At 45.3% G+C, this 25,645-nt stretch overlaps 1 protein-coding gene across 4 annotated transcripts in view; it reads right to left on the bottom strand.

Moving 5' to 3' along the window:
• The window catches only part of LOC122922805 (zinc finger protein 692-like), a 405,840-nt gene that overhangs the window by 227,140 nt on the left and 153,055 nt on the right, over positions 1 to 25,645 (bottom strand). For all 4 annotated transcript variants that reach the window (XM_044273542.1, XM_044273545.1, XM_044273543.1 and 1 more), the window contains 2 exons: positions 19,913 to 20,113; positions 19,712 to 19,835 (listed from right to left, as the gene is read on the bottom strand). In XM_044273542.1, the coding sequence (XP_044129477.1) occupies positions 19,712 to 19,835; positions 19,913 to 20,113 (325 nt within the window). The remainder of the gene's footprint in view (positions 1 to 19,711; positions 19,836 to 19,912; positions 20,114 to 25,645) is intronic.

Raw genomic sequence — 25,645 nt, 5'->3', positions numbered from 1 at the left:
TCAGAATCTCATCCTTGCTCCCAGACTTCAGAAAGCCAGAGCGCTGTAATCTCGCGATGTGCGAGCTAGCGCATGCGCAGTGTCGTCATAGTGTTCCTTCCCTGTGCTGGCATCAGCCTCAGGGAAGGAACTGCGCATGCGCTAGCTAGCGCATCGCGAGATTACGGTGCTCTGGCTTTTTGACGTCAGGGAGCAAGGAGGAGATTCTGAGGATGCGGGGTGGTGCTGGGCTCCTTCACGCTGGCCTCATCTTATGTACAGGACACATCTCAGGTTAATTTGCATATGGATCACTTTTTTTTTTACACAATAAAAGCACACAGAGCTATGGGGACTGGGTATTGCAGATGTGCTACCGGCCATCTAGCAACCCATGTCCTCAGCTCTATACATCAAATGCGTCAGTGGCTATTTTATGGACATGACCTGTGTGTGGACAGCACAAAATACCTGGCAAACAAGGGAGCACACCTTATGAAATATAGAAAATGGTGCAGAATTTCAACAAAGACTATATTAGTAAGTGTCATATAATCATCTCGCAAACACATTGGTTAACAGTAACTAGGAAGTGTCCAACTCCAAACACCCTTGTTGGTCACAGGGACCCTTAAAGCCCAGACACCCTCTGCCTGGAGAGAGAGTGACTTCTATACCTAGGGAGTGGGACCCTCAGTCATTGGCTGGTCCATAAGAGGGCACAGCGTGCTCACCCTTATGGTTTGCAAATCACAGACCTACAAAATACAGATGTGGTTCATTTGCTATCTGAAGGTTATTTGCAGATCCATTGTTTTCAATGGGTCCATGGTCCACATTTTGCAGACATAGGGGGTCATTTATTAAGACCGGAGTATAATAACCCCGAAGTTATGAAGCGGTGCCAAAATCTATGCCCGCTTACAAATTTAAAACATTTTCTACGCCTAAAATAGGAGTAGAAAATGATAAATGAGATGGGTCTGCTGGCCCATCTCCTTCCCCACACCCTTTTTTTAGACCTGCCATGAGCGGAGAAAAGTTGCAGATTGCAGCGCAAATAACCTTTGCCCTGCAACCTGCGGCAGGAATACGACAAAAATATGTGAATTTCTGTTTGTAAATGACACCATAGTCTATCTTTTTGTAGAATGGACATGTGCAAAAAGGTAGAATGGGGGGGTGTGGCATGCTCATGGCAGCGTGAGGTGCTCTCCCTCCACATCGGCCTTTTACAGCTATCCAGCCACCATTCTGACCTTCACACCAACTTGATGGGTTGCAAAACAGCCAAGGATCTTCCTGACACAGGCCACCAGTCAGATAATGCAGTTATCCAAATGTTTTTCGGATTTCAGCCGCCTGCAACAGGGCCTCCAGCTTCACCCATGATGGCCACAGTCACCTCTTCCCTGGCTCCCCACCTCCTGAAAGAGCCCCTCCTTGTGTGCTTCTAATGCAGGATTGGACCTCCAGAACCAGCTACAAGCTCTACCCACAAAGGAGGACTTGAAGAAATCGGTCTTTCGACTAGAACAGACATACCACACGGAGATGGAGGTACTAAAGGGGGAGATGCCGCATTTGGGGCACTGTGTAGAGGCCTCAGAAAAGACCCAGGCAAAATCGCTTGGATGAGCACCAGAAAGTACTACAGGCTAGCTCACAGCACATTTCTCAGTTATTGTCCCACTTGGACGACATTGATGACAGACACAACTGAAATAATCTGCAGATTAGAGGGGTCTCAGAGAGCATCCAGACAGGAGAGGTCACAATTCAGGCCCTGTTCAGCTCCTTACTGAGTGGCACTGCCCACTCCCTATCGAACTAGACCGTATACACAGGGCTTTGAGCCCTATACCAACTGAAGCGGCTAGACCTAGAGACATTGTATTGTGGGTACACTTTTTCAAGGTAAAGGAAGCCATACTGAGAGCTGCACGCCAGTCTGAGATGAGGATGGGGGGGTCCAACTGTCCTAATCCTGCCTGACCTTTCTAGAACATTACAATTACGTAGGGCAGTACGGCCTATCTTTACTCTTCTGAAAGAAAATATATTACATATCGATGGGGCTATCCATTTCAACTGTTTGCCAAGAAGGATGGCAGATCTGCTTTAGGCTACTTTCACACTCACAATATCATGCAGATCCGTCTTGTATCTGCACAGACGAATACGCACCAATAATGCAAACGCTTGTATCCGTTCATAACGGCTTTATTTGCATTAATTATTTAAAAAAAGTCTAGGTGTGTATCCTTTTTGTTTGTAGACAGTTGGGTAGCATCAAATGTTTTCCTTTTGTTTTCCACTCATTTCACAGGGCCGCAAGTTGGCCTCATTCAGCTGGAGTGGAGGGAGAGCCTCTCGCTCTGACAAGGCTTTCACTTCCCCCTAGCTTGGATAGTGCATGGCAATAATCATTTTTTTTGCTGCTGTTTTGCTTGGCATTTGTACATCACTTACTCCAGTGAGTCTTCTGTATATTCCCTTGTGCTTGCTTCTCCCTCCACCCCCCTTGTTCTTCCCTCTTCCCAACCTTACCAACTTTCTGGTCTACAGTGTTGACATGCAGACTTATGGCTTCACTCAAAATATGCTCATACAATGTGAATGGCTTTAATGAACCCACCAAGAGCAATCAAGCCCTGTATAACCTTCATAAACAGAGAATAGCGATAGCCATCTTGCTAGAAACGCACTTTAAAATGGGATATATTCCCACTTGCAAGAATAGGTATTTCTCAGTCTGGTCCCATAGCACATTTGCTGCAGCCAAAGCTAACGGGGTCTCTATAGCCATTCAGAAATCAGTCTCTTGGACCATACTGGACACTAAATCAGATGACACAGGCCTGTACCTCTTTCTTAAATTATGCCTATCTTCTAGGACACTTGAGGTGGCCAATGTTTACTTCGCCAACAAGGGGCAGGTCTCGTTCGCCTCTTCAGTGTTTGCCACTTTGGACGACTTTTCAGATGGTAGTGATATGAACTTCCCCTTGGATACTGCATTGGATACATCAACAGGTAGGTCCTCTATGTCTGCTGGGGCGGTCCGTAGATTTCGGAGACACCTGCAGTCCATGAGACTGGTAGATATTTGGTGTATTCTTTCCCCCACCACAAAGTACTTTCCACCACTCACAATTCTTATCACCGCATCGACTACCTCTTTATTTCACACTCACTCCTTGATAAGTCCCCTGCAGCAGGCATTGAACCAATTCTCTTCTACGACCACTCCCTCATCTGGGTATCCTTGGGGTTAGGGGACCCTACACGTCCCAACATTCTGTCTGTGCGGCAGATGTCAAGTCCGCTATCTCAGAATTTGTGGAGGTTCACACAGCAGATGCCTCTTGTCCTACAATTCACTGGGAGGCCCTAAAATGTGTGGTACAGGGTAGACTCATATTGAACACTTCTAGACTCAAGAAAATGCGGACTGTGGAGAATCATACGCTACTCAAAATTTTGTCCACACTGGAGAGGCATCATAAAAGCTTCCTCTCTACTGAGGTCTACCTGGAGTTGTGTGACACGAGGAAACTGATAGACCAAAAATACTTTGGGGCTAGGGACAAGCTAAAGAGACTTTATGAACATGGGAACAAGAGCGGCAGATTACTATGTTGAGACCGAGGCAAGCTACCTCTTTCATCCCCACCCTTAATCGTAGGGGAGGAGGTTGGATACACGCCACTAGAGATATTCTGCAGGAATTCCAATCACACTAGGAATGTTTCTATAGTCTGAAAGGGAAATTTGCAGATCTGTCCAAGAATCTTAAGATCCAGAAAATCAGAGACTATATTGCGAACCTGCAAGGCTCCAAGCTCTTTGCGTCTGATAGGGATTCCCTGGAGAGGGACATAACTATTCAGGAGGTACAGAGGATCATAAGGCAGTTAGAGGTCAGTAATGTCCAGATACTGACGGATTTACTCCTCGTTTTTACAAATGTTTCCTGGATTTATATATTAAACCCTATAACCAGAATGTGCAACTCTTTAGCTCAGGGTTTCTGAACTCCGGTCCTCTGGACTCCGCTACCGGTCAGGATTTGAAAATATCCCACAGAATGAATACCTGTGGTAAGTCCTGATGGATGGACACTAATTATATCACCTGCTCAATACTAAGGAAATCCTGAAAACATGACTGGTAGGTAGTCCCGAGTACCAGAGTTGAGAAACCCTGCTTTAGCTGATGATTCTTTGAGTTAAGATGGGGGAACTGGAGTCTAAGATTGCTATTTATGCAAAAGACCTCCTTATCTATTGCTCTAACCCAGTTATTGGTTTGCCCAATATTCTGAAGGCGTTCTCGATTTTTGGATACCTCCACAAATCTGAGGTGCTTAACATATCAATACCTCCTAATACTGTAACTACGTTGCAGTCTTTTTTTCCCTTTCAGTGGTCAAAAGGACATATCACATACCTGGCTACGGCTATTCTCTCTCTTAGGCTACTTTCACAATCGCGTTTTGGCTTTCAGTTTGCGAGATACGTCATGAGCTCTCACAAGCTGTCCAAAACGGATCAGTTTTGCACTAATGCATTCTGAATGGAAAAGGATCCGCTCAGAATGCATCAGTTTGCTTCTGATCAGTCTCCATTCCGCTCTGGAGGCAAACACCAAAACGCTGCATGCATGTCCGCTTGATAAAACTGAGCCAAACGGATCCGTCCTGACACACAATGTAAGTTAATGGCGACGGGTCCCTTTTCTCTGACACAATCTGGTACAATAGAAAACGGATCCATCTCCCATTAACTTTCAATGGAGTTCATGACTGATCCGTCTTGGCTATGTTACAGATAATACAAACGGATCCGTTTGTATTATCTGTACAACAAAACATGCAGTTGTATTATTGTAACGGATCCGTTTTTGCAGATACATGATGGATCCGCCCAAAACACAGTAGCCTTAGTTGATCTGTACTCCCCCCCCCCCCCCCCCCCCCCCATCCAAGACATTAGGAGGGATCTCTAGTCTTGGAAGAAAATATCTTTGTCATGGTTTGGGAGAATTCATACCTTAAGAATAAATATCCTCCTGTGAATACTTTAGTTTTTTTTAGAACTATCCCTATTCCTTTACCAGCTTAATTCTTCAAGTCCTTACGCTCAATGTTCCTGGATTATATTTGGACAGATTAATCCCCTAGACTAGGTGTACGATTCCTGCCCCATTCTAAGATTAGGGGAGGGGTGGGTCTTCCTGACTTATCACAAAGCCACAATCTTCTCATGTTCTGGATTGGTTCCACTTTGGATCATCCTAGAGATGGATCCAGTTTGAGAGACAGGAAATGGGGTGACCTGTTCAAGAGTTGATTTGCCTCAAAAAGTCAGAGAGACCCCAACACCTTCCCTCGCTGATGAAGGAAATATTGGAAATCTGAAATAGGTATGCAGTGTCTGGGACCTTCAGCTCCTATATTTGATAACCCGGATTTACCTCTCTGAGTGGAGTAACCGGCAATACTAGGTCTTCTGAGAGGGGACAATCCTCTGGTGCATCACTTTCTAAGGCTAGTTTCACACTAGCGGCATGGACCTTCAGCAGGCTGTTCCAGCGGGTGAACAGCCTGTCGAATCCGTCCTGCTGCTAGTGAACGCGTGCCCCTGGACCTGAGTATAATAGGGGCGTGGTGGAGTTCCGGTGGCAGCGCACGCAGAGATGTCGCCGGAATAAAAGTATGACATGTAGTACTTTTATTCCGGCGGCCTCTCGGCGTGCGCTGCCGGCGTTCCATTATAGTCAATGGGGCAGGAGCTGTAGTCCGGGGGCACGCATTCACTAGCGGCAGGACGGATCCGTCAGGCTGTTCACCCACCAGAACAGCCTGCCGGAGGTCAGTGCCGCTAGTGTGAAAGTACACTAAAGGACTCAGTCCGCCATATTGACTCATTCCCTGGAGGGAAAAGTAGAGGACCGTGGTATCAACACGCCCAACTCAGGAGCCTTCTTTCCTCTCTAGGTCCCTTTCAACTCTTTAAAGGGACTTCACCCCGTTTGAATCTATTTGCCTTCAATCCACCCCACCCTCACACCTGGTGTATCTGGTCTACAGGTTGCTCCAGGGGAACTCCATCTTCTCTGCCCTACGTGTCGACTTGGTAGAGAGAATTAAGGAGATCTTTCACCTGAGACCAATGGGAAAAGGAATTCATTCTATCGCATAAGTCGTCTATTGGCTGCAGACATCATGAGAACAACTTTAAGATTACCTCTAGATGGTACCGGAGCCCTGCCATCCTACATTCATTCTACACATCATGCTCATTCCTATGCTGGCGCTGCGGCAGTGAAGTAGGTAATATGCCCCACATTTTGCGGCAATGTGATCGTATTGCCCCCTTTTGGAGGGTCTTCAATGATCTGTACAACCAGATGAGTGTAAGCGCTTCGCATTGGACCCTCGAGGAGGCTTTTCTCTCTATACTCCCGGGATCTATCCCCACCCTGAATAAGGGCCTCCTGAGATTTTTTTCTACAGGCCGCTCACCTGGTTGTGCACAGATATTGAAACTCCTCCCGTACACCACCCATTAGAGAATGGATAGACACATTTGAGATGATCTGCAGTATGGAAGAACTAACAGCAGAAGATGAAGGGGGGTAACTGACAAATACCTTACGATTTGGACCCTTTGGATCCTGTTTAAGGGTTGACAAGCCTTTTGCAATTGGTTAGCACTAGTTTAAGTTCAAACTGATTTTTTGCCTCACTTTTCGTATTTTTGGGGGGGGGGGGGGGGATACAACATGCCAGGAATTACCATCCCCCTCCCTTTGTTTCTTTCCCCAGCGATGTGTATGATTTTTATGTCTCCATATTCATCTCCTGTATGATCATTTTAAATATTCTTCATACTTGCTATGAAGACTAGTTTTATGACGTTATACCATTTCCCGCAATTTGGTACACTTTGACACTGTTATATTTTGTCTTTTTCTAGATCTTTTCAATAAAAGTATTTGAACAGTAAAAAGGTAGAACATGTCATATACTTGTCTGCAAATGTGGATCCAGTGAGGTCAAAGGGTCTGCAAAAATGCAGATGCAACATACACTGCATCTGTATTTTGCAGACCACAAAAGGTATACAGTCATTTGCATAAGGCCTAAGGGAACAGAGACTGGAGCAACTTCCAAGACCCATAACTTTTTTACTTTTCCGTTCACATAGCTTTACAAGGGATTACTTTTTTAATTGCATAATTTAAAGGGGTTTTCCGGGTTGAGAGCTGAACCCGGACATACCCATATTTTCACCCAGGCAGCCCCCCTGATACTAGCATCGGAGCACCTCATGCTCCGATGCGCTCCCTTGCCCTGCGCTAGATAACGCAGGGCACGGGCTCTTTTGTTTACAACACACTGCTGGGGTGCAGCTTCCACCTGGCAGTGTGTTCGCTGATGTCACCGGCTCTGATTGGCATGCTTTAGCGCTGCCCTAGCTGTTTTACTGGCTAGGGCAGCACTAAAGCCCACCCATCAGTGCCGGTGACGTCACCGGGCTTCCTGGCAACCCAATGGAGAGCCTGGTTCATCACCGGAACTCCTGAAAACGTCTTTGCCCTTTTGCCCTTTGCATGAACTGCTCCGATGCTCAAGTCAGGGGGGCTGCCTGGGGGAAAATGGAGGTATGTCCGCGTTCAGCTCTGAATCCAGACAACCCCTTTAAGTCACTATATCGTATGTAGAAAAATGGTAAGATAATACTTTGCAGGTCAATGCGATTACAGGGATATTGAATTCATATATTTTGTTTTACTACTGAGAATTTTTTAATCCTTTAGCATCACCATACTCTGAAACCTATAACCTGATTATGACTAAAAAGTTGCGATTTGTATTTTTTTCTGTTATAGCATTCAACATGCAGGAAAAAAAAAAAATTATATTTTAATATTTCTGAAATTTTTGGACATGGTAATACCCATTCATTTTATTTTTTGTTTGTTTTGTTTATTTTTAAATTTGTAAAATTTGTAAAATTTGGAAAAGGGAGGGAATTTAAGATTTAAAGGGGTTGTCTGAGTTATGAAAAAAATAAATAAATACAGCACTGTAGATCTGATGGGCAGCAATATATAACTAAGCTAAGCAAGTTTTAGGCAAAAAAATTATATTTCCTAATTTCCCTGGTTCTCTTCTGGCCCTTTGTTTACCTGCAATAACAACAGTCTGTGAGGTTTTCCTCATGAATATTTGTGCCCCTCCCCCTGCTCTGCAAACGGAGTGAATATAAGTGCTGTCCTGAGTGAAAAGTCTTCCTGCTAGGATGCTCAGCAGCATGTTGTATGTGTAGGACTACATTATCAAAGCAGGGAGAGAGTCTGACATCACAGGTCATGTGACCTTCAGTGAAATCTGAGAAAGCAGCCACTGCAGATGCAGTAAGGGCATTTTAAAGCCTTAACATTTGATTAGTTAGAAATCTACAAAGAACCAAAAATAACTCTTATAACCCCTTTAATAGTGTTTTTTTAAAACACTTTTTTTAACTGTAATTTTTAGTTCCCTTAAAGGACTTGAATATGTGACTATTGCAGTCTATATAATTTTTATCCGCTGCCTATCAGGCTGTGCCACTTGCACTGCTTTGCAGGCAGCTGACTAAGACAGGCCAGGGAGCCTTCACAATATGGACAATCACAAAACATTAGTAAGTGCCTTAGTAACTTTGTCTACATTATAAATGCCATTTGCTGAAGTGAGCATTCTCGAACTGTGTTCCATTGAAGCTCCTCAATGGGGGACTTTGGACCCATTTTCTAATGGTCAGTGGGGGTCCAGCGGAGACCCCTGTGATCATACATTTAATCACCTAAATTGGTTATGAAAGCAAGTTGTGAAAAAAATGCTGTAAATGGCTGGGATTTCTGGGATTTTACTACTGATGACCTATACTGATGACAACCGAGACCCCCACCAGGTTCTCCATGCTTACCAAGCACAACACCATACATTGTATAGCAGCTGTGCTTTGTATCACACTCAGCCCCATTCAGTTCAATCAGATACTGATGTTCCAAAGAATAGGTCATCAGTAGTAAAATCCCAGAAACCCCTTTAACTCTTTCACTACCGGAGGTTTTTTCGTTTTTGCGTTTTCACTTTTCTTCCCCATCTTTCTTGAGCCATAACCTTTTTATACTTCTGTACACATAGTTGTACAAGGGCTTATTTTTTGCGGGACAATTTGTACTTTCTAATGCCACCATTAATTATGGCATACAATGTAGTGGGAAGCGGTAACAAATCTTCCAAATGGGGTGGAATTGGAAAAAAATGCAATTCCTCCACTGTTTTACGTTTTTTTTTTCCCCACAGCGCGTCGTTTGTCGCAAAACTGACCCATGCCCTTCATTCTCTGGGTCAGTACGATTACAACTATACCCCATATGTATAGGTTTTGTATGTCTAAATAGTGTAAAAATAAATGTAAACTTTGAAAAAAGAATAATCGCGTGTTCTGACCTCCATAACTTTTTCTTTATACTTATGTCTACTGAGCTGTATTTTTTGCGGGACAATCTGTAGTTTTCATTGATACCATTTTGGAGTGTGTGTGACTTTTTGATCACATTTTATTACATTTTTTGGGATAAGAGAAGCAATGAAAAAATGGCAAATCGGCCATGTTGACCCTTTTTTCCGCCATTCGCCGTATTTGAATTTTTAAAAAATATTTTAAGAGTATGGTCGTTTTCGGCCGTGGTGGTACCCAAGATGTTTAAGGGGGGTGATTTAAACTTAAAAAAAATTAAATAAAAAATTTGTAATGATTTTGAAGCTCATATATGAGCTTATAAATTATATATTTTTTTATTTTTCATTTTGTACAATCAGGGATTTTTAAAATTGGATTTTTTTTGTACTCGCCGTAAAATCCTTTTCTCGTAGTAGGCATTGGGGGACACAGCACCATGGGTATATGTTGGGTCCTCCCCGTTGGGCTATACCCTCTCCACAGGCACTAGGCAGATCAGTTTGTACCAAAAGCAGTAGGAGAGAGAAGAAAGGCAAGGAACCAACAACTCCCGTATTGGGAAAGATCAAGAGACCAGCAGAGAAGCGGAAGTAAAAAGCAGGGAGGGATCTGTGTCCCCCAATGCCCACTACGAGAAAAGGATTTTACGATCAGTACAAAAAATCAAATTTTCTCGTGCATGGCATTGGGGGAAACAGCACCATGGGACGTCCCAAAGCAGTCTAACATCCTAATTGAGCTACCTAACATCCTAATTGTCTCAGGCGAAAGAATAAACACCCTGAGGCCAACCCCTGACAGGCCAGGGGAGCAAGGGAACATGGAATCACTGAAGGCCAAACGAGTGAGGGAAGCCATAGCAAGGCTCTATTGAAAGGTGAAAACCCCAAAGGCGCTAATGGAAACCGCCAACCCTGGAAAGGAAGGGGGTTGTAAGTAAAGGCAAGGAAAAAAGAAAAGATAAGATAAGACCTGCATCCCAAAACCAGGAGACAAGGAACGAGCCTCTGAAAACAAAAGCGCAAGACCGGAGAAACTCCGGCCAAATTGCTATTTGGAGATTCCTTCATAAAGGATCTGTCCCGGTTTGTAGGAGCCTTCACTGCCCTTGATAAGGCTCAGACATCAATAAAGCGAGTCTTCCAACCAGGAGTTCCGGCAGCCGCCCACCTTCTTTCCCACCCGCGGGTCTTCATGGCGTTCACTTGGAGCCAGAGGTTCATCTTCCAGACGCCTTTTTGGTAAATCGAATCCCAGCGTCGTCTTTGATTCCTTGGGTGGGGGGCAGGCTCCGTCTTTTTTCCCATGTTTGGTCAACGATTTCTGCCGACCCATGGGTTCTCTCTACCGTCCAAGGGTTCCACATAGAGCTGGTTCGCTCCCAGGTCCAGGTCCCTCCCCCACCTCCAGTGGTTCTCCCGACCTCAAAGCGCCTGCTATTACACCAGGAGTTGACAGCACTATGTCAGAAGGGCACCATAGAGCAGGCTCCCTCTTCTTCCGGGGGCATCATAAGCAGTATATTCCTTGTGGCCAAAAAAGGAGGCCAGATGCGACCCGTGATCAACCTCTGGGTACTAAACGCCTTCATGCAATATCAGCACTTCAAGATGGAGGGCATTCACCTCCTCAGGGATATGCTCCTCCACGAGGATTGGATGGTCAAACTAGACCTGAAAGATGCCTACCTGACAGTACCGGTTGCCGAGTCATCCAGGGACCTCCTTCGTTTCCTCTGGAACACGGAGGTATGGAGGTTCACATGTCTACCCTTCGGGCTTTCTTCAGCCCCTTGGTGCTTCACCAAGCTTCTGCGACCAGTCATATCCTGTCTCCGCAGTCGGGGGATTTGCCCGATTATCTATCTGGACGATATCCTCATCATGTCCCTGAGCCCTACAGTCCTTCTTACGCATCTGCAGTGGTCCATGGATCTGTTGTCTCGGTTAGGATTCCTCCTCAACCTGGAGAAGTCGTCGCTTACTCCTGCCCAGTCCATCGAATTCTTGGGCTTCATTATCGATTCTTCCACGGAGACACTCAGTCTCCCACCCTCCTAGCCCGCATCATAGGGCTCCTCTCATCGTCCATCCAGGCAGTCTTTCCGGCTCCCCTGCATTATCGAGGTATGCAGCGCCTCAAATCACAGTGCGGTGACGTCACACGCCGAAGTTCCCGGACTTCAACTGGGGTTCCCTCGCTTGAGTGATCAGCTACCGGCCGGAGCGCCATCCACGCTAGAGGTTGAGCCTGAACTTACCCTGATCTAACAAGAAGAACATCCCTGGACAGATCGCTGTTGAAGCAGGTAACTACTTGGAACATTACTCACAATAACGCTTCCCTGATACATCAACCACCTCTAACCCGTATAGGTATCTAGATCTGCGCAGGTCCCTACTCTGATTTTTTACCCTAAAATCAGACCTTGATGACATTTTAAAATCAACAGTCACAGCAGCAGACTGTGGCAGGGATCCTGGCTGCGATACCAAGTCCTGAGTGTGTTTGGGAGCGCGGGTGGGCTAGTATATATTTTACATACCCCTTTAACTGATTGAAATGTTTGTTCTTTGCTGCTATGATTTTAGTAAAGAAAGAGATAGCAATACTCGCCTCTGTGTCTTTAATAAAATCATGACTTTACGTCACAAGATAGGAAAATCATGCAATTATCATACAGAGAAACTAGTAAGACCAGGCACTCAAATATGGGGTAGAATGAGAAGACTATTTAATAAGGGATTTTACTCCCACGGTGGCAGTAAAAATGACAATAAAAACAATACAATATGTCAATACAATAAAATCACATAAACGCAACAGCGCATTGGTAACAGCAACAGTCAGTGCAATGTCTCAATACTGAGATATTATTCATCAACAGTCTAAGTCGCAAATATACTATGCAAATATGAAAAAAACGCAATTCCTATTTGAAACAGATGTTATTCTTTCAAATAATCGTAGGATCGCATACAACTCCAATGGGATAATTAGACTTATGTATCACTCTTCTCAACGGAGCGTGGGAAAGTGTTGACAGTCCTTTATGAATAGTCACAAAGACACAGTGCAATAATACATCAGGGTGGTGTCCCACCTATTCATGCACCTGCGTCGATTTTACCTGGCCGATATACTCTCGTCCTTATCCGAACTTATAAGATTTGCTGTAAACACGACGTCACCTGGATATCTGCTCACGTGGCTCCTTTATACCTCGTATCGTTGGAGCTGCTTTCGTGGGGATTCCTCCGGTGTTCGTCGGTCGCAGACACAGCCGTTTGATTCCAAAGTCCAGGGGAACTACTGTCCCAGCATGCCAGTATAAGGTATAGACCATACAAGTTTCGGGGCTGCTTAGATGACCCCTTCCTCAGTGGTAACCTTGAAGTGTTTGCCTATATCCTTTTATATGAGATCATGGTAAAAATCAAAGTCCGGACAGGAATCTCATCATCCCATGGAGACATTGAAAAACCCGGATTTGCCAGTATAATTCTTGTGCAATTTCTATGCATATTTTTCTTATGCTTTTTTTTTTTAAATTGCGTTTTTTGCACCATTGCTGCTTAAAAATGTAAAATAAATAACATTCCATATAAAATTTAATTAAGAATGCATTTAAAAAAGGATTAAAAAGCCAAATTACATAATGAAGCGTTCTTAATTAAATTTTATATGGAATGTTATTTACAAACCGGATTCCAAAAAAGTTGGGACACTATACAAATTGTGAATAAAAACTGAATGCAATGATGTGGAGGTGCCAACTTCTAATATTTTATTCAGAATAGAACATAACTCACGGAACAAAAGTTTAAACTGAGAAAATATATATTGAATCAGAATTTCATGGTGTCAACAAATCCCCAAAAAGTTGGGACAAGGCCATTTTCACCACTGTGTGGCATCTCCCCTTCTTCTTACAACACTCAACAGACGTCTGGGGACCGAGGAAACCAGTTTCTCAAGTTTAGAAATAGGAATGCTCTCCCATTCTTGTCTAATACAGGCCTCTAACTGTTCAATCGTCTTGGGCCTTCTTTGTTGCACCTTCCTCTTTATGATGCGCCAAATGTTCTCTATAGGTGAAAGATCTGGTCTGCAGACTGGCCATTTCAGTACCCGGATCCTTCTCCTACGCAGCCATGATGTTGTGATTGATGCAGAATGTGGTCTGGCATTATCTTGTTGAAAAATGCAGGGTCTTTCCTGAAAGAGATGACGTCTGGATGGGAGCATATGTTGTTCTAGAACCTGAATATATTTTTCTGCATTGATGGTGCCTTTCCAGACATGCAAGCTGCCCATGCCAGACGCACTCAGGCAATCCCATACCATCAGAGATGCAGGCTTCTGAACTGAGCGTTGATAACAACTTGGGTTGTCCTTGTCCTCTTTGGTCCGGATGACATGGCGTCCCAGATTTCCAAAAAGAACTTCGAATCGTGACTCGTCTGACCACAGAACAGTCTTCCATTTTGCCACACTCCATTTTAAATGATCCCTGACCCAGTGAAAACGCCTGAGCTTGTGGATCTTGCTTAGAAATGGCTTCTTCTTTGCACTGTAGAGTTTCAGCTGGCAACGGCGGATGGCACGATGGATTGTGTTCACTGACAATGGTTTCTGGAAGGATTCCTGAGCCCATTCTGTGATTTCCTTTACAGTAGCATTTCTGTTTGTGGTTTAAGGACCCAGAGATCACAGGCATCCAGTATGGTTTTACGGCCTTGACCCTTACGCACAGAGATTGTTCCAGATTGTCTGAATCTTTGGATGATGTTATGCACAGTTGATGATGATAGATGCAAAGTCTTTGCAATTTTTCGCTGGGTAACACCTTTCTGATATTGCTCCATTATCTTTCTGCGCAACATTGTGGGAATTGGTGATCCTCTACCCATCTTGGCTTCTGAGAGACACTGCCACTCTGAGAAGCTCTTTTTATACCCAATCATGTTGCCAATTGACCTAATTAGTGTTAATTGGTCTTCCAGCTCTTCGTTATGCTCAAATTTACTTTTTCCAGCCTCTTATTGCTACTTGTCCCAACTTTTTGGGGATTTGTTGACACCATGAAAATTTGAATCAACGTATTTTTCCTTTAAAATTACACATTTACTCGGATTAAACGTTTGATCTGTCATCTACGTTCTATTACAAATAAAATATTGACATTTGCCATCTCCACATCATTGCATTCAGTTTTTATTCACAATTTGTTTAGTGTCCCAACTTTTTGGGAATCCGGTTTGTATTTTACATTTAAGCAGCAATGGTGCAAAAAACGCAATTTCTAAAAAACCACATAAGAAAAAAAAAAGCATAGAAATCGCACAAGAATTATACTGGCAAATCCGATGTCTCCATGGGATGATGAGATTCCTGTCCGGACTTTGATTTTTACCATAAAAGGATATGGGGAAACACTTCAAGGTTACCCCTGAGGAAGGAGTAATCTAAGCAGCCCCGAAACGCGTATGGTCTATACCTTGTACTGGCATGCTGGGACAGTAGTTCCCCTGGACTTTGGAATCAAACGGCTGTGTCTGCGACCGACGAACACCGGAGGAATCCCCACGGAAGCAGCTCCAACGATACGAGGTATAAAGGAGCCACGTGAGCAGATATCCAGGTGACGTGTTTACAGCAAATCTTTTAAGTTCGGATAAGGATGAGAGTATATCGGCCAGGTAAAATCAGGTGCATGAATAGGTGGGACGCCACCCTGATGTATTATTGCACTGTGTCTTTGTGACTATTCATAAAGGACTGGCAACACTTGCCCACGCTCCGTTGATAAGAGCGATACATAAGACTAATTATCCCATTGGAGTTGTATGCGATCCTACGATTATTTAAAAGAATAACATCTGTTTCAAATAGGAATTGCTTTTTTTTAGATTCGCATAGTATATTTGCGACTGTTGATGAATAATAGATCAGTATTGAGACATTGCACTGACTGTTGCTGTTACCAATGCGCTGTTGAGTTTATGTGATTTTATTGTATTGACATATTGTATTGTTTTTATTGTCATTTTTATTACCCAGCTGTAGTGATCCACAGACACTTTGTTCTGGATTATCATACAGAATCTGTGTGGTCAAATGAACAGGGACAAGGAATCCAGAGAGGAGTACCCGCTATGGGCTCACAAGGTACCAGGAACTGAACCACCAGAGGACAACAAAAAAACTGAATATCTGAGAAAAAATGAAAAAAAACACCACAGGGGAAGGAATTGGCCATGGACAACTAGCCATTCTAATAGTAGTTAGCAATCTGCAGACATTGTCCCGGGGAGGACAAGTACAGCGGCTTGGGTTGTACCACTAAAACAACAGACACCCATATGCATAAGGAATGGCGAAGTCGCTATAAAAGAAACTGGTGTGACTACACGAAATGTAAAAACCAGCTGCGACTGATATACAGAAGACTCCCAGGGGGAGAAAGTACCTGACAGGCGCAGACAATAGCAAGGTCCAAGGGGACTGCCCTCTGTTAGATTGTACAACTAAGCAGAGAATATAAGGGAACACCCGGACCCAGAAGGAACTATGGAACCCTGTCCAATGCCAGAGCAATCAGCAGAAAATTCCCCTGCCAGGAAGGTATGTGGCGCTCAGTGGTTCTGTCCTTGACTCATCAGGGAGGACGTCCAGCTAGGATAATGTCGCTGACCCCAGAAGGATTCTGTGTGGCGGAGGACATCCAGTGATGGCCGAAAACTGCTGCAGCGGCCGGTGCTCACCAAGCTACGTACCCCAACAAGGAGAAGATCCAGTGGAGATCACTGTACTCCACCAGGAAGTGTCCTACCTGTAATAGAAAACAACGCGGGTACTCCTTTATAATATGGGGAACGCAGAGTGCAGCAGACAGTAGTATTTTATAGGGATGGAAATAGCAACCGTAGCACAAAAGCCAACAACCACCTGGCCATGGTGTAGGGAGCGTGGTTGTAAGTGGACCACCCACCAGATCAGAACAGATCAGCCATATACTGGGTACACCAGAAGTAGCACTAGACCGACAGAGTGGAGGTGGGGGTTGGGCTGGCCCACCCTTGCCGGATATGGTTACCATGTACATGCTGAACCAGGGTGGCCATTGTGGACAGTGCTTTGAGAAAGTAAAAGGAGCACGACAGTAACGGAGTGGCAGATGTATGGAAGAACCACAAAGGGAAGTAACCAACATCTGCAGCACAGATTAGAGCCCGGGGAAGGAAGCACCCAGTAATACAGAAACTGTATGGGCCACAGATTGCACCATAGGGCCCAACACGTGGGTACTAAAAATACACGTCTAGAACCGAGGTAAAGTGGCGCATGTTGCACTCCAAGGAGAGTGGAAACAAAGCCACAGCATCCGGGAATGCAACCGCATTTGGAGGGAGCAGGTCCTCAACCTGTAAAGTAGAAATACGGCTGTGTAGTGTAGAGATACGACCAGACAGGTGCAATGGGTACAGCATCTGGAGATGGTAGAGGTACCAGATTTAAGATTAGAGCGATGTGGCCACATGGTGCACCCTAGGACCAGAGAAGTGCAACGGCTGCCACGTTAGCAATGGTACCTATATTCCGCTCGGGAAGGGGAAAATAGGGCCGCACGGTACCACAAGGAACGACAGGTGCACACCACAATTAAGTAAGTGCAATGGCAACTGAAGGAGGCCCTCTATTTCACCCGAAAAGAGGGAAACAGGTCCGCATAGTACACCATAGAGCCAGCCAGGAGTAATGGCTACAGCATCTGGAGTAGGTGTAGGAACTTTACCTATAAAAGTAACAAGGCGGCTGGAAAAAAACAGATGTAATTGCCACGGCAATAAAAGCCGGCCTGTATTCTCTGGTACAAACACTACAAAAGAACCTTTAGAGGTCGAGAAGGGTTACCAACCCTACAAGAGGCATTTGCCTGAATTATCAGCTTGCCTAGAACATAACCCCTGGATAGGGGAACCAGGAAGGTCTGTCGTGTACAGCCACAATTTGTAGGTAGCGCTCCAGCAACTCCGCCAGGGATTCGGCAAGTCAGGCAAGGTTCCCATGGTTCGACAGGGATGGAGCCCATTCAGGGGGGACCTACACAAAAGGGTGGGAGGGGGGAACAAGACGACCACATGGAAACCTCCGTAGACAGCGGACGCACGTGAAATACGTGGCAATCCGATAGGGAGGCTGGGAGAGGAGGCCCTCATAGAGCAGCAGGGCTGTCCTATCTGTCCCCGGATGCCACGTTCCCAAGAGGTGCTGCAGCAGCTATAGATCAGGTAGATGCAGGCCCAGGAAGGCAGGGCTGCAGGAGAATGCAGCAATTGAGAGGGGAGGGGGGGGGGGAGGAGCCTGCAGAGCAATTCAGCCCGAGGCTGCCTACCAGACCCCAGGAGCTTTGCAGCACGCCCCCCAAGCATGAGAGCAGAAAATGGCGACCCGGAGAGAGCAGGAGCCAACATCCGGAGGAAGAACCGCCCCTCTGAAATCAGAGCTGGATTGGCAGGCATGAGAGGATCCTCCCAGGCTCCTCACACGGAGGGGAGGTGACGGAGCAAGTCCGGGAAGGTCAGAAAGTGGGCAGGGAGTTGCGGCCTAGTAGGCCTGAAAAGCCAGGGCCCAAATTAGTGGAGCGCAGCCAGAGATGAACGGAAGTGCTCCAGAGCTGCCATGACAAAAGGGGGAGAGAACTGAAGAAGCCCAGACCCCCAGAGAGGGAAAAACGGAAGGCCAGGGGGCCTCTGGGGCCAGGATACAGCTGTGAGATGTAGGTATCCGGGAAGGAAGAAGAGGGGGGGGAATGTGCCCGGGTCCGGGGAGGAGGGTGGGAGACCCTAATCTAACATACTCACCCACTGACATCTTCAGGCGCAGCAGTAACCACCCCCTCGGCGGAATCAACACGGGAACCGTGGGACTGCCGGAAATTCACTGCGGAAGCAGATTTGGGGACTGGGTGGCTGCCAGGTACCTGAGTACGCGCCCGCAGGGGGGCAACTAAAGAGGAACACGATGGAGCCATCCCTGCCGCAGGCCGGAACCTGCAGAGAAGAAAAAAAGAAAAAATGATTGAAGAAAAAATAAAATAAAATAAAAAAGTAGCAGGATGACCTGCTCAAAAAGGGTAGGTCATGTCTGCCTCCTACGGACACTAGAACAAGACTGATCTGCCTAGTGCCTGTGGAGAGGGTATAGCCCAACTGGGAGGAGCCAACACTTTTTTATGTCTAGCGTCACCTCCTAGTGGTAGTGGGACATATACCCATGGTGCTGTGTCCCCCAATGCCATGCACGAGAAAATGACTTTATTACAGTGAATTGTTCATTTATTATGTTGGCCAACATAAGAATTGCAGCATGGATACTATCAGCCTCGTCAGCATTCAGAACAACTACCAACAGCCCCATTGTCCGCAGGGATTTTGCACATTTAGATGTCATGATCTCACTTGATCACAGCATCTAAAGCCTTTAATTACCATGATCGGCATTATTGCCGGTCACGGTAATTAGGCGCAGGTCTCTGCTGTTTGAAACATGCGAGCGGGTGCCATGTTCGCACTGGTAGGGTTAAAGGGTACCTAAACCTTCACTCAAACACAGAAGGTACCGCACCTTCGGACTGCTATATTAATTTTTTCATCACATTATATACTGCTCGTAACCAGCCAGAAAAGGAGGCAATATGGACAATCACAAATCATTAGTAAGTGCATTGTATTAACTTGTTCTATAAAGATAAATGCCATTTCCTCAAGTGAGACAACACCTTTATTCTTTTTTTGCCACAAAAAAAACCAATAGAAACTGCTTGTGGGCTCTGTACTCCGCCGCTTTTTGGTCTCAGTCAGCGGCATGAAGACGTCAGCACACTCTGACACCTCAAAATGTGCACTGTTGGGTCACAGCACAGTGCTGCAGGAAGAGCAGGAGCTGGATCTCAGGAGCGGTGGCGTCCGGAGCAGGAAAGGTAAGTTGATTTATTTTATTTTCTCTCATCAGAGGTATAATAAACATGGGGGTCGCATTAACTTGGAGATTTGATCTGAGGTCTGATTGCGGGTATTATAAACATTGGGGGTCTGATGAAAAATCTATTTTTCTTATATTCCTCCTCTAAAATCTAGGTGCATCTTATCGGCAATGTGTGTGTGAAACCACCTATAGTATCTAGTTTTTGAACTGCACATTACCCTTCAAAGTTTTCTGAAGGTGTTTTTCGTCTGGTGACATCTTCTGTTAAGGTCTCTTCCATGTGACTCATCCTTTTGGTTAGATTGGTATTTGGAGGTGACCCATGTACACCAACAACTTGACCTACAGGACGAAAATTTTCTTTAGAAATAATTTTAATTCAGAGATCTGTATTGGATCTGTATTGGATCATTTAGTACCTTTTACATCACTGGTAACTCTGGAAACACTGGTAAGCTGAACTTTAGAATGAGATACTTGTTCTTTTACATCTGCTTTTGTGCGAGAACCTTTTCTACCACGGGGAGACCTTCTACAAATAAATGGCAATTCCGGTTTCAAGGCTTGTTGGTGTGACTGTGATGGCTGGTTATGACATCTCTGATGTCTGCATCCTTGACCTAGATTAAGGTTGAAAGAAGCAGAAGAAAGTTAAGCAAATTAAGCAAAAATTGGAACACAGACTATTGAACAGGATGTATAACCTGGCTTTTTTTAAATAATTAACTCCCTAAAGACGAGGCCCACTTGGGCCATAAATCCATAAATTAAACCAGTCACCATGAAAATGCATGCAAGTAAAAGATTCAGTAAAACTTCGATTTCATTCATTTAAATTCCTGCTCATTCTGAGCTTTGAAGTCAAGGAGCTGGTCCTTTCAGTGGTTGACAGCTATCTCTGTATACACAGTTATTGAGGAAGGCTGTCAATTACTGACAAGACTGCATCCTGGTCCTTCAAAGCCCAGAATGAGTTGGAATATAAAATGTATAAATTACAGGTTTTACTTTTTTCAAACACTATGTCAATCTACTCAGCTCCTCCTGCTCTATAACCTGCTGTCTGCAGCTTCAGACAGCATATTCCATGTGGCAAGTTTCCTTTAAAAGGGGTTGTACACTTTTCTCCACTTGGGCAGACCTGTGAAGAGAAGCATACTTATCTGCTTCCCGGCGCTGGCTCCTCTCCATCTCTCCCTGGCCTCAGCAGCTCTGCTGCACTGCCAGGATATAAACTTCTGTTCAGATGCTACTGCAGATAATCTTTTCTCGTAACACATTGTACTTTATGTTAGTGCTAAATTTCAGTGAACATATTTTGTTTTTAATTTATTTTAAAAATTTCCAAATTTTATGAAAATTTTACAAAATTTTCCCAACTGGCATTTCTTTACTTATAAACACAGATACTCATAGCTTACTATAATTAATACTGACCATGTCCACCTATACTATAACCACCTCCCGACCGCCTAACGCGCCGATGCGTCCGGGAGGTGGTTGATTTACTCCTCCTGGACGCATCGGCGCGTCATCTCGCGAGACGAGAGATTTCGTCACAGCCGGCCCGCGCATGCGCATCGCGGGCCGGCATTTCGTCGCAAAGTATTTAGTCAGCAACCTGCCGGCCAATGATCGCGGCTGGCAGGCTGATGATTTTTAAAAAACCAATCAGAGGCCATATATCAGATCATATTTGTAAATATGATCTGTTATATGGCTGGCCTGCTCCTCTGCTGGTTCTTTTCGTCGGTTGGATCCAGCAGAGGAGCAGGCTACACAGTGAGTACACCAAACACTTCATACTAGCCCCAGATCACCCCCCTGAACCCCTATTAACCCTTTGATCACCCCTGTCAATCACTAGTGAAAGGAAAAAAGTGATCAGTGCAAACTGTCACTTTTTTTTTTCACTGGTATTGACCGTTAGGTTTTAGGTATAGTTTAGGCCCCTTGGTTAGGTAGTTTAGGGATCAGTTAGCGCCCAGCCCACCGCACCGCAGTCACCGATTCGCTGAATAGGGTATCGCTAATCAGCAATTGTACTTTTATAGTATCTGGAAGTGATCAAAACTGATCACGGTCAGATCTATTATTGTATTAGTGTCACTTTAGTTCTCCCTCCACCCAAAACACAGTGTTTGCCCGATCAGGCCTGATCGGTCGCCCACACGTGCGTTTGCCCACACCCGCCCCACCGCAGTGACAAAATTTTATTTTTTTTTTATCGCTGCACATTCACTTTACACGCACTACGGCGATAAAAAATTCAGTTTTGATATTTTTTATCAACCGCAGCGGCCTCCGGTACTTCGCTAGCCTCCCATTTGTAAGACAGGCTTGCTTTTTTTTTCTTGGGTAGTCTCAGGGAATACCCCTAAATTTAGTTGCCCACATGTCAAACAGGGGGTATTCTTCTGAAGAGGCCTACAGACCCTCATCTGATGAATCTAGCGGGTCAGAATACGAACCTGTAGAAAGCAGTGGCTCTCTGACCCAAAGTTCGGACGAGGAGGCTGAGGTCCCTGATAGCACCAGGCGTACCCGGCCCCGTGCCGCTAGACCGCAGGATCCGCTTCAAGAGCAGCAGAGTGGGGCTGGTGCTGTCGGATTACGTGGTGAGGCATACACCAGCAGCCCAGCCCTTCCTGGACCTAGTACCAGCACTGCCGTAGAACATGGTGAAGTAGCGAGCACCAGAAGGGCAGTTGAAGCTGGTACGGTGGCACGTGCAGTAGTGACCCCGTCGCAGCCACCGCAAAGACGTGCCCGTAGAGCCCCTAGAATCCCTGAGGTGCTGGCAAACCCTGATTGGCAGTCCCCAACTTCAGCCGCACCTGTAGTTCCCCTTTTCACCGCCCAGTCTGGAGTTCGGGTTGAGACAGCTCAGATCGGTTCGGCCCTGGGATTTTTTTAGCTGTTCTTGACTGCGGAGCTCTTAGACTTAGTTGTGGCAGAGACAAACCGGTATGCCACACAATTAATAACCGCTAACCCGGGAAGCTTTTATGCCCAGCCTTTCCGGTGGAAACCAGTCCAAGTTTCCGAAATTAAAACTTTTTTGGGCCTCCTCCTCAACATGGGTCTAACTAAAAAGCATGAATTGCGGTCATATTGGTCCACGAACCCAATTCATCACATGCCCATGTTCTCTGCTGCTATGTCCAGGACACGATTTGAGACCATCCTGCGTTTCCTGCACTTTAGTGATAACAGCACCTCCCGTCCCAGAGGCCACCCTGCTTTTGACCGGCTCCACAAAATTCGGCCCCTCATAGACCATTTCAACCTGAAGTTTGCAGATATGAATACCCCAGAGCAAAACATCTGCGTAGACGAGTCCCTGATACATTTTAACGGGTGCCTTGGCTTCAAACAATACACCCCACGCAAGCGCGCCCGGTATGGGGTCAAATTGTATAAGCTCTGTGAAAGGGCCACAGGCTATACACACAAATTTCGTGTCTATGAGGGAAAAGATCAGACCCTGGAGCCGGTCTGTTGCCCTGACTACCTGGGGAGCAGTGGGAAGATAGTCTGGGACTTGGTGTCACCCTTATTCGGCAAGGGGTACCATCTTTATGTGGACAATTTCTACACAAGTGTGGCCCTCTTTAGGCATTTGTTTCTAGAACGGATTGGCGCCTGTGGTACCGCGTGAACTAGTCGCGCGGGCTTCCCCCAACGGCTCGTTAGCACCCATCTTGCAAGGGGGCAGAGGGCCGCACTGTGTAACGAAGAACTGCTCGCGGTGAAATAGAGAGACAAGCGTGACGTTTACATGCTCTCCTCCATTCACGCAGACAAGACAATACAAATTGAGCGAGCAACCCGTGTCATTGAAAAGCCCCTCTCAGTCCACGACTATAACCTTCACATGGGAGGGGTGGACTTCAATGACCAGATGTTGTCTCCGTATTTAGTTTCCCGCAGAACCAGACGCTGGTATAAGAAGATGTCTGTATATTTAATTCAATTGGCTCTGTATAATAGTTTTGTTCTCTACAGTAAGGCTGGGAGAACTGGATCCTTCCTCAAATTTCAGGAAGAGATCATCGAGAACCTCCTGTACCCAGGAGGTTCCGTGGCCCCATCCACCAGTGTAGTTAGCCGTCTACACGAGCGACATTTCCCCAATGTCGTTGCTGGTATCTCAACCCGCCCGTCACCCCGAAAAAGATGTTGTGTCTGTAGCAGGAGTGGAATAAGGCGTGACACCCGCTATTTCTGTCCTGACTGTCCTGACCACCCTGCCCTATGCTTAGGGGAGTGTTTCCGGAAGTACCACACACAGGTACACCTAGCATAGGGATCATCTCACCAGGACAGGCACACAGGGCTATTAGGGCCCATTCACTCACACAGCTGCTGCAAACCTCTTCTTTCACCTAGGACAAAGTGCATAACGCACTTCGCCACATCTTTGGGCGATTTGCGCTTTGCACATTGACCCATGGGGAAGGAGAGGTTTGTTCTATAAAGGTAAAAAAACAAAAAACAAAAAAAATAAAACAAACACCAGTAAGCAACCAGGTTAATGTTTAGTTCAAAAAGTTAAAGTTTACATGTTCTGTTCCAAAGTTAATAAAATTATTGCGTGGCGGCCTGGTTTTTTCATTTTTTACCTTCCAGGTGGACCAACCGATCGACTAGCTGCAGCACTGATGTGCATTCTGACAGAAGCATTGCGCTGCTGTCAGATTACACACAAGTCGGTGTATGCGGCGCTGCAAGACGAGATTTTCTCCTCTGCAGTAACAGATACGTTTGCCGAGGCATACAAGCTGAGGAGGAGGCGGCATTCCTATGCTTTGGCAAACACTTTGTATGTAAAAAATAAAATAAAAATCCCGGCAATGATTTATTCATCCACATCGATTGATGTGAATGGAGAAATCTGGTTTGCCAAGGCAAAGTGGGTATGGATGTTGGGGCGGAGCTCCTATGTCCTGGCAGACACCTTTCCTCTCCTTTTTTTTTTTTTGGGCAGAGATTTTTTTCATCCACATTGATCGATGCGAATGAAGAAATCTGTGCCGTTCATTTTTTTCTTTCAGCCCAGAGGCTGAACGGAAATAAAAATCTCATTACCTGTATGCTCAATATAAGGAGAATAGCAGAAACTCCTAATGCTGGCCATACATGTAATGATTGCAGAGACCCTCAAATGCCAGGGCAGTACAAACACCCCACAACTGACCCCATTTTGGAAAGAAGATACCCCAAGGTATTCGCTGAGGGGCATATTGAGTCCCTGAAAGATTTAAATTTTTGTCCTAAGTTAGCAGAAAGTGAGACTTTGTGAGAAAAAAAAATAAAAAAATCAATTTCCGCTAACTTATGCCAAAAAAATACATTTCTATTAACTCGCCATGCCCCTCATTGAATACCTTGGGGTCTCTTCTTTCCAAAGTGGGGTCACATGTGGGGTATTTATACTGCCCTGGCTTTTTAGGGGCCCTAAAGCGTGAGAAGAAGTCTGGGATCCAAATGTCTAAAAATGCCCTCCTAAAAGGAATTTGGGCACTTTTGCAGCCTAGATGCGCAAAAGTGTCACACATCTGGTATCTCCGTACTCAGGAGAAGTTAGGGAATGTGTTTTAGGGGGTCTTTTTACATATACCCATGCTGGGTGAGATAAATATCTTGGTCAAATGCCAACTTTTTATAAAAAAAATGGAAAAGTTGTCTTTTGCCAAGATATTTCTCTCACCCAGCATGGTTATATGTGAAATGACACCCCAAAACACATTGCCCAACTTCTCCTGAGTACAGCGATACCAGATGTGTGACACTTTTTTGCAGCCAAGGTGGGCAAAGGGGCACATATTCCAAAGTGCACCTTTCGGATTTCGCTGGTCATTTTTTACACATTTTGATTGCAAAGTACTTCTCACACATTTGGGCCCCTAAATTGCCAGTGCAGTATAACTACGCCACAAGTGACCCCATTTTGGAAAGAAGACACCCCTGAGGTATTCCGTGAGGGGCATGGCGAGTTCCTAGAATTTTTTATTTTTTGTCGCAAGTTAGTGGAATATGAGACTTTGTAAGAAAAAAAAAAATCATCATTTTCCGTTAACTTGTGACAAAAAAAAAAAATTCTAGGAACTCGCCATGCCCCTCACGGAATACCTTGGGGTGTCTTCTTT

The sequence above is a fragment of the Bufo gargarizans genome, unplaced genomic scaffold (genome assembly GCF_014858855.1).
Source record: "Bufo gargarizans isolate SCDJY-AF-19 unplaced genomic scaffold, ASM1485885v1 fragScaff_scaffold_726_pilon:::fragment_4:::debris, whole genome shotgun sequence".
Classification (NCBI taxonomy): domain Eukaryota; kingdom Metazoa; phylum Chordata; class Amphibia; order Anura; family Bufonidae; genus Bufo; species Bufo gargarizans.
Note: the sequence above shows the minus strand (reverse complement) of the source record. Positions and strands in the feature narration are given on the sequence as shown.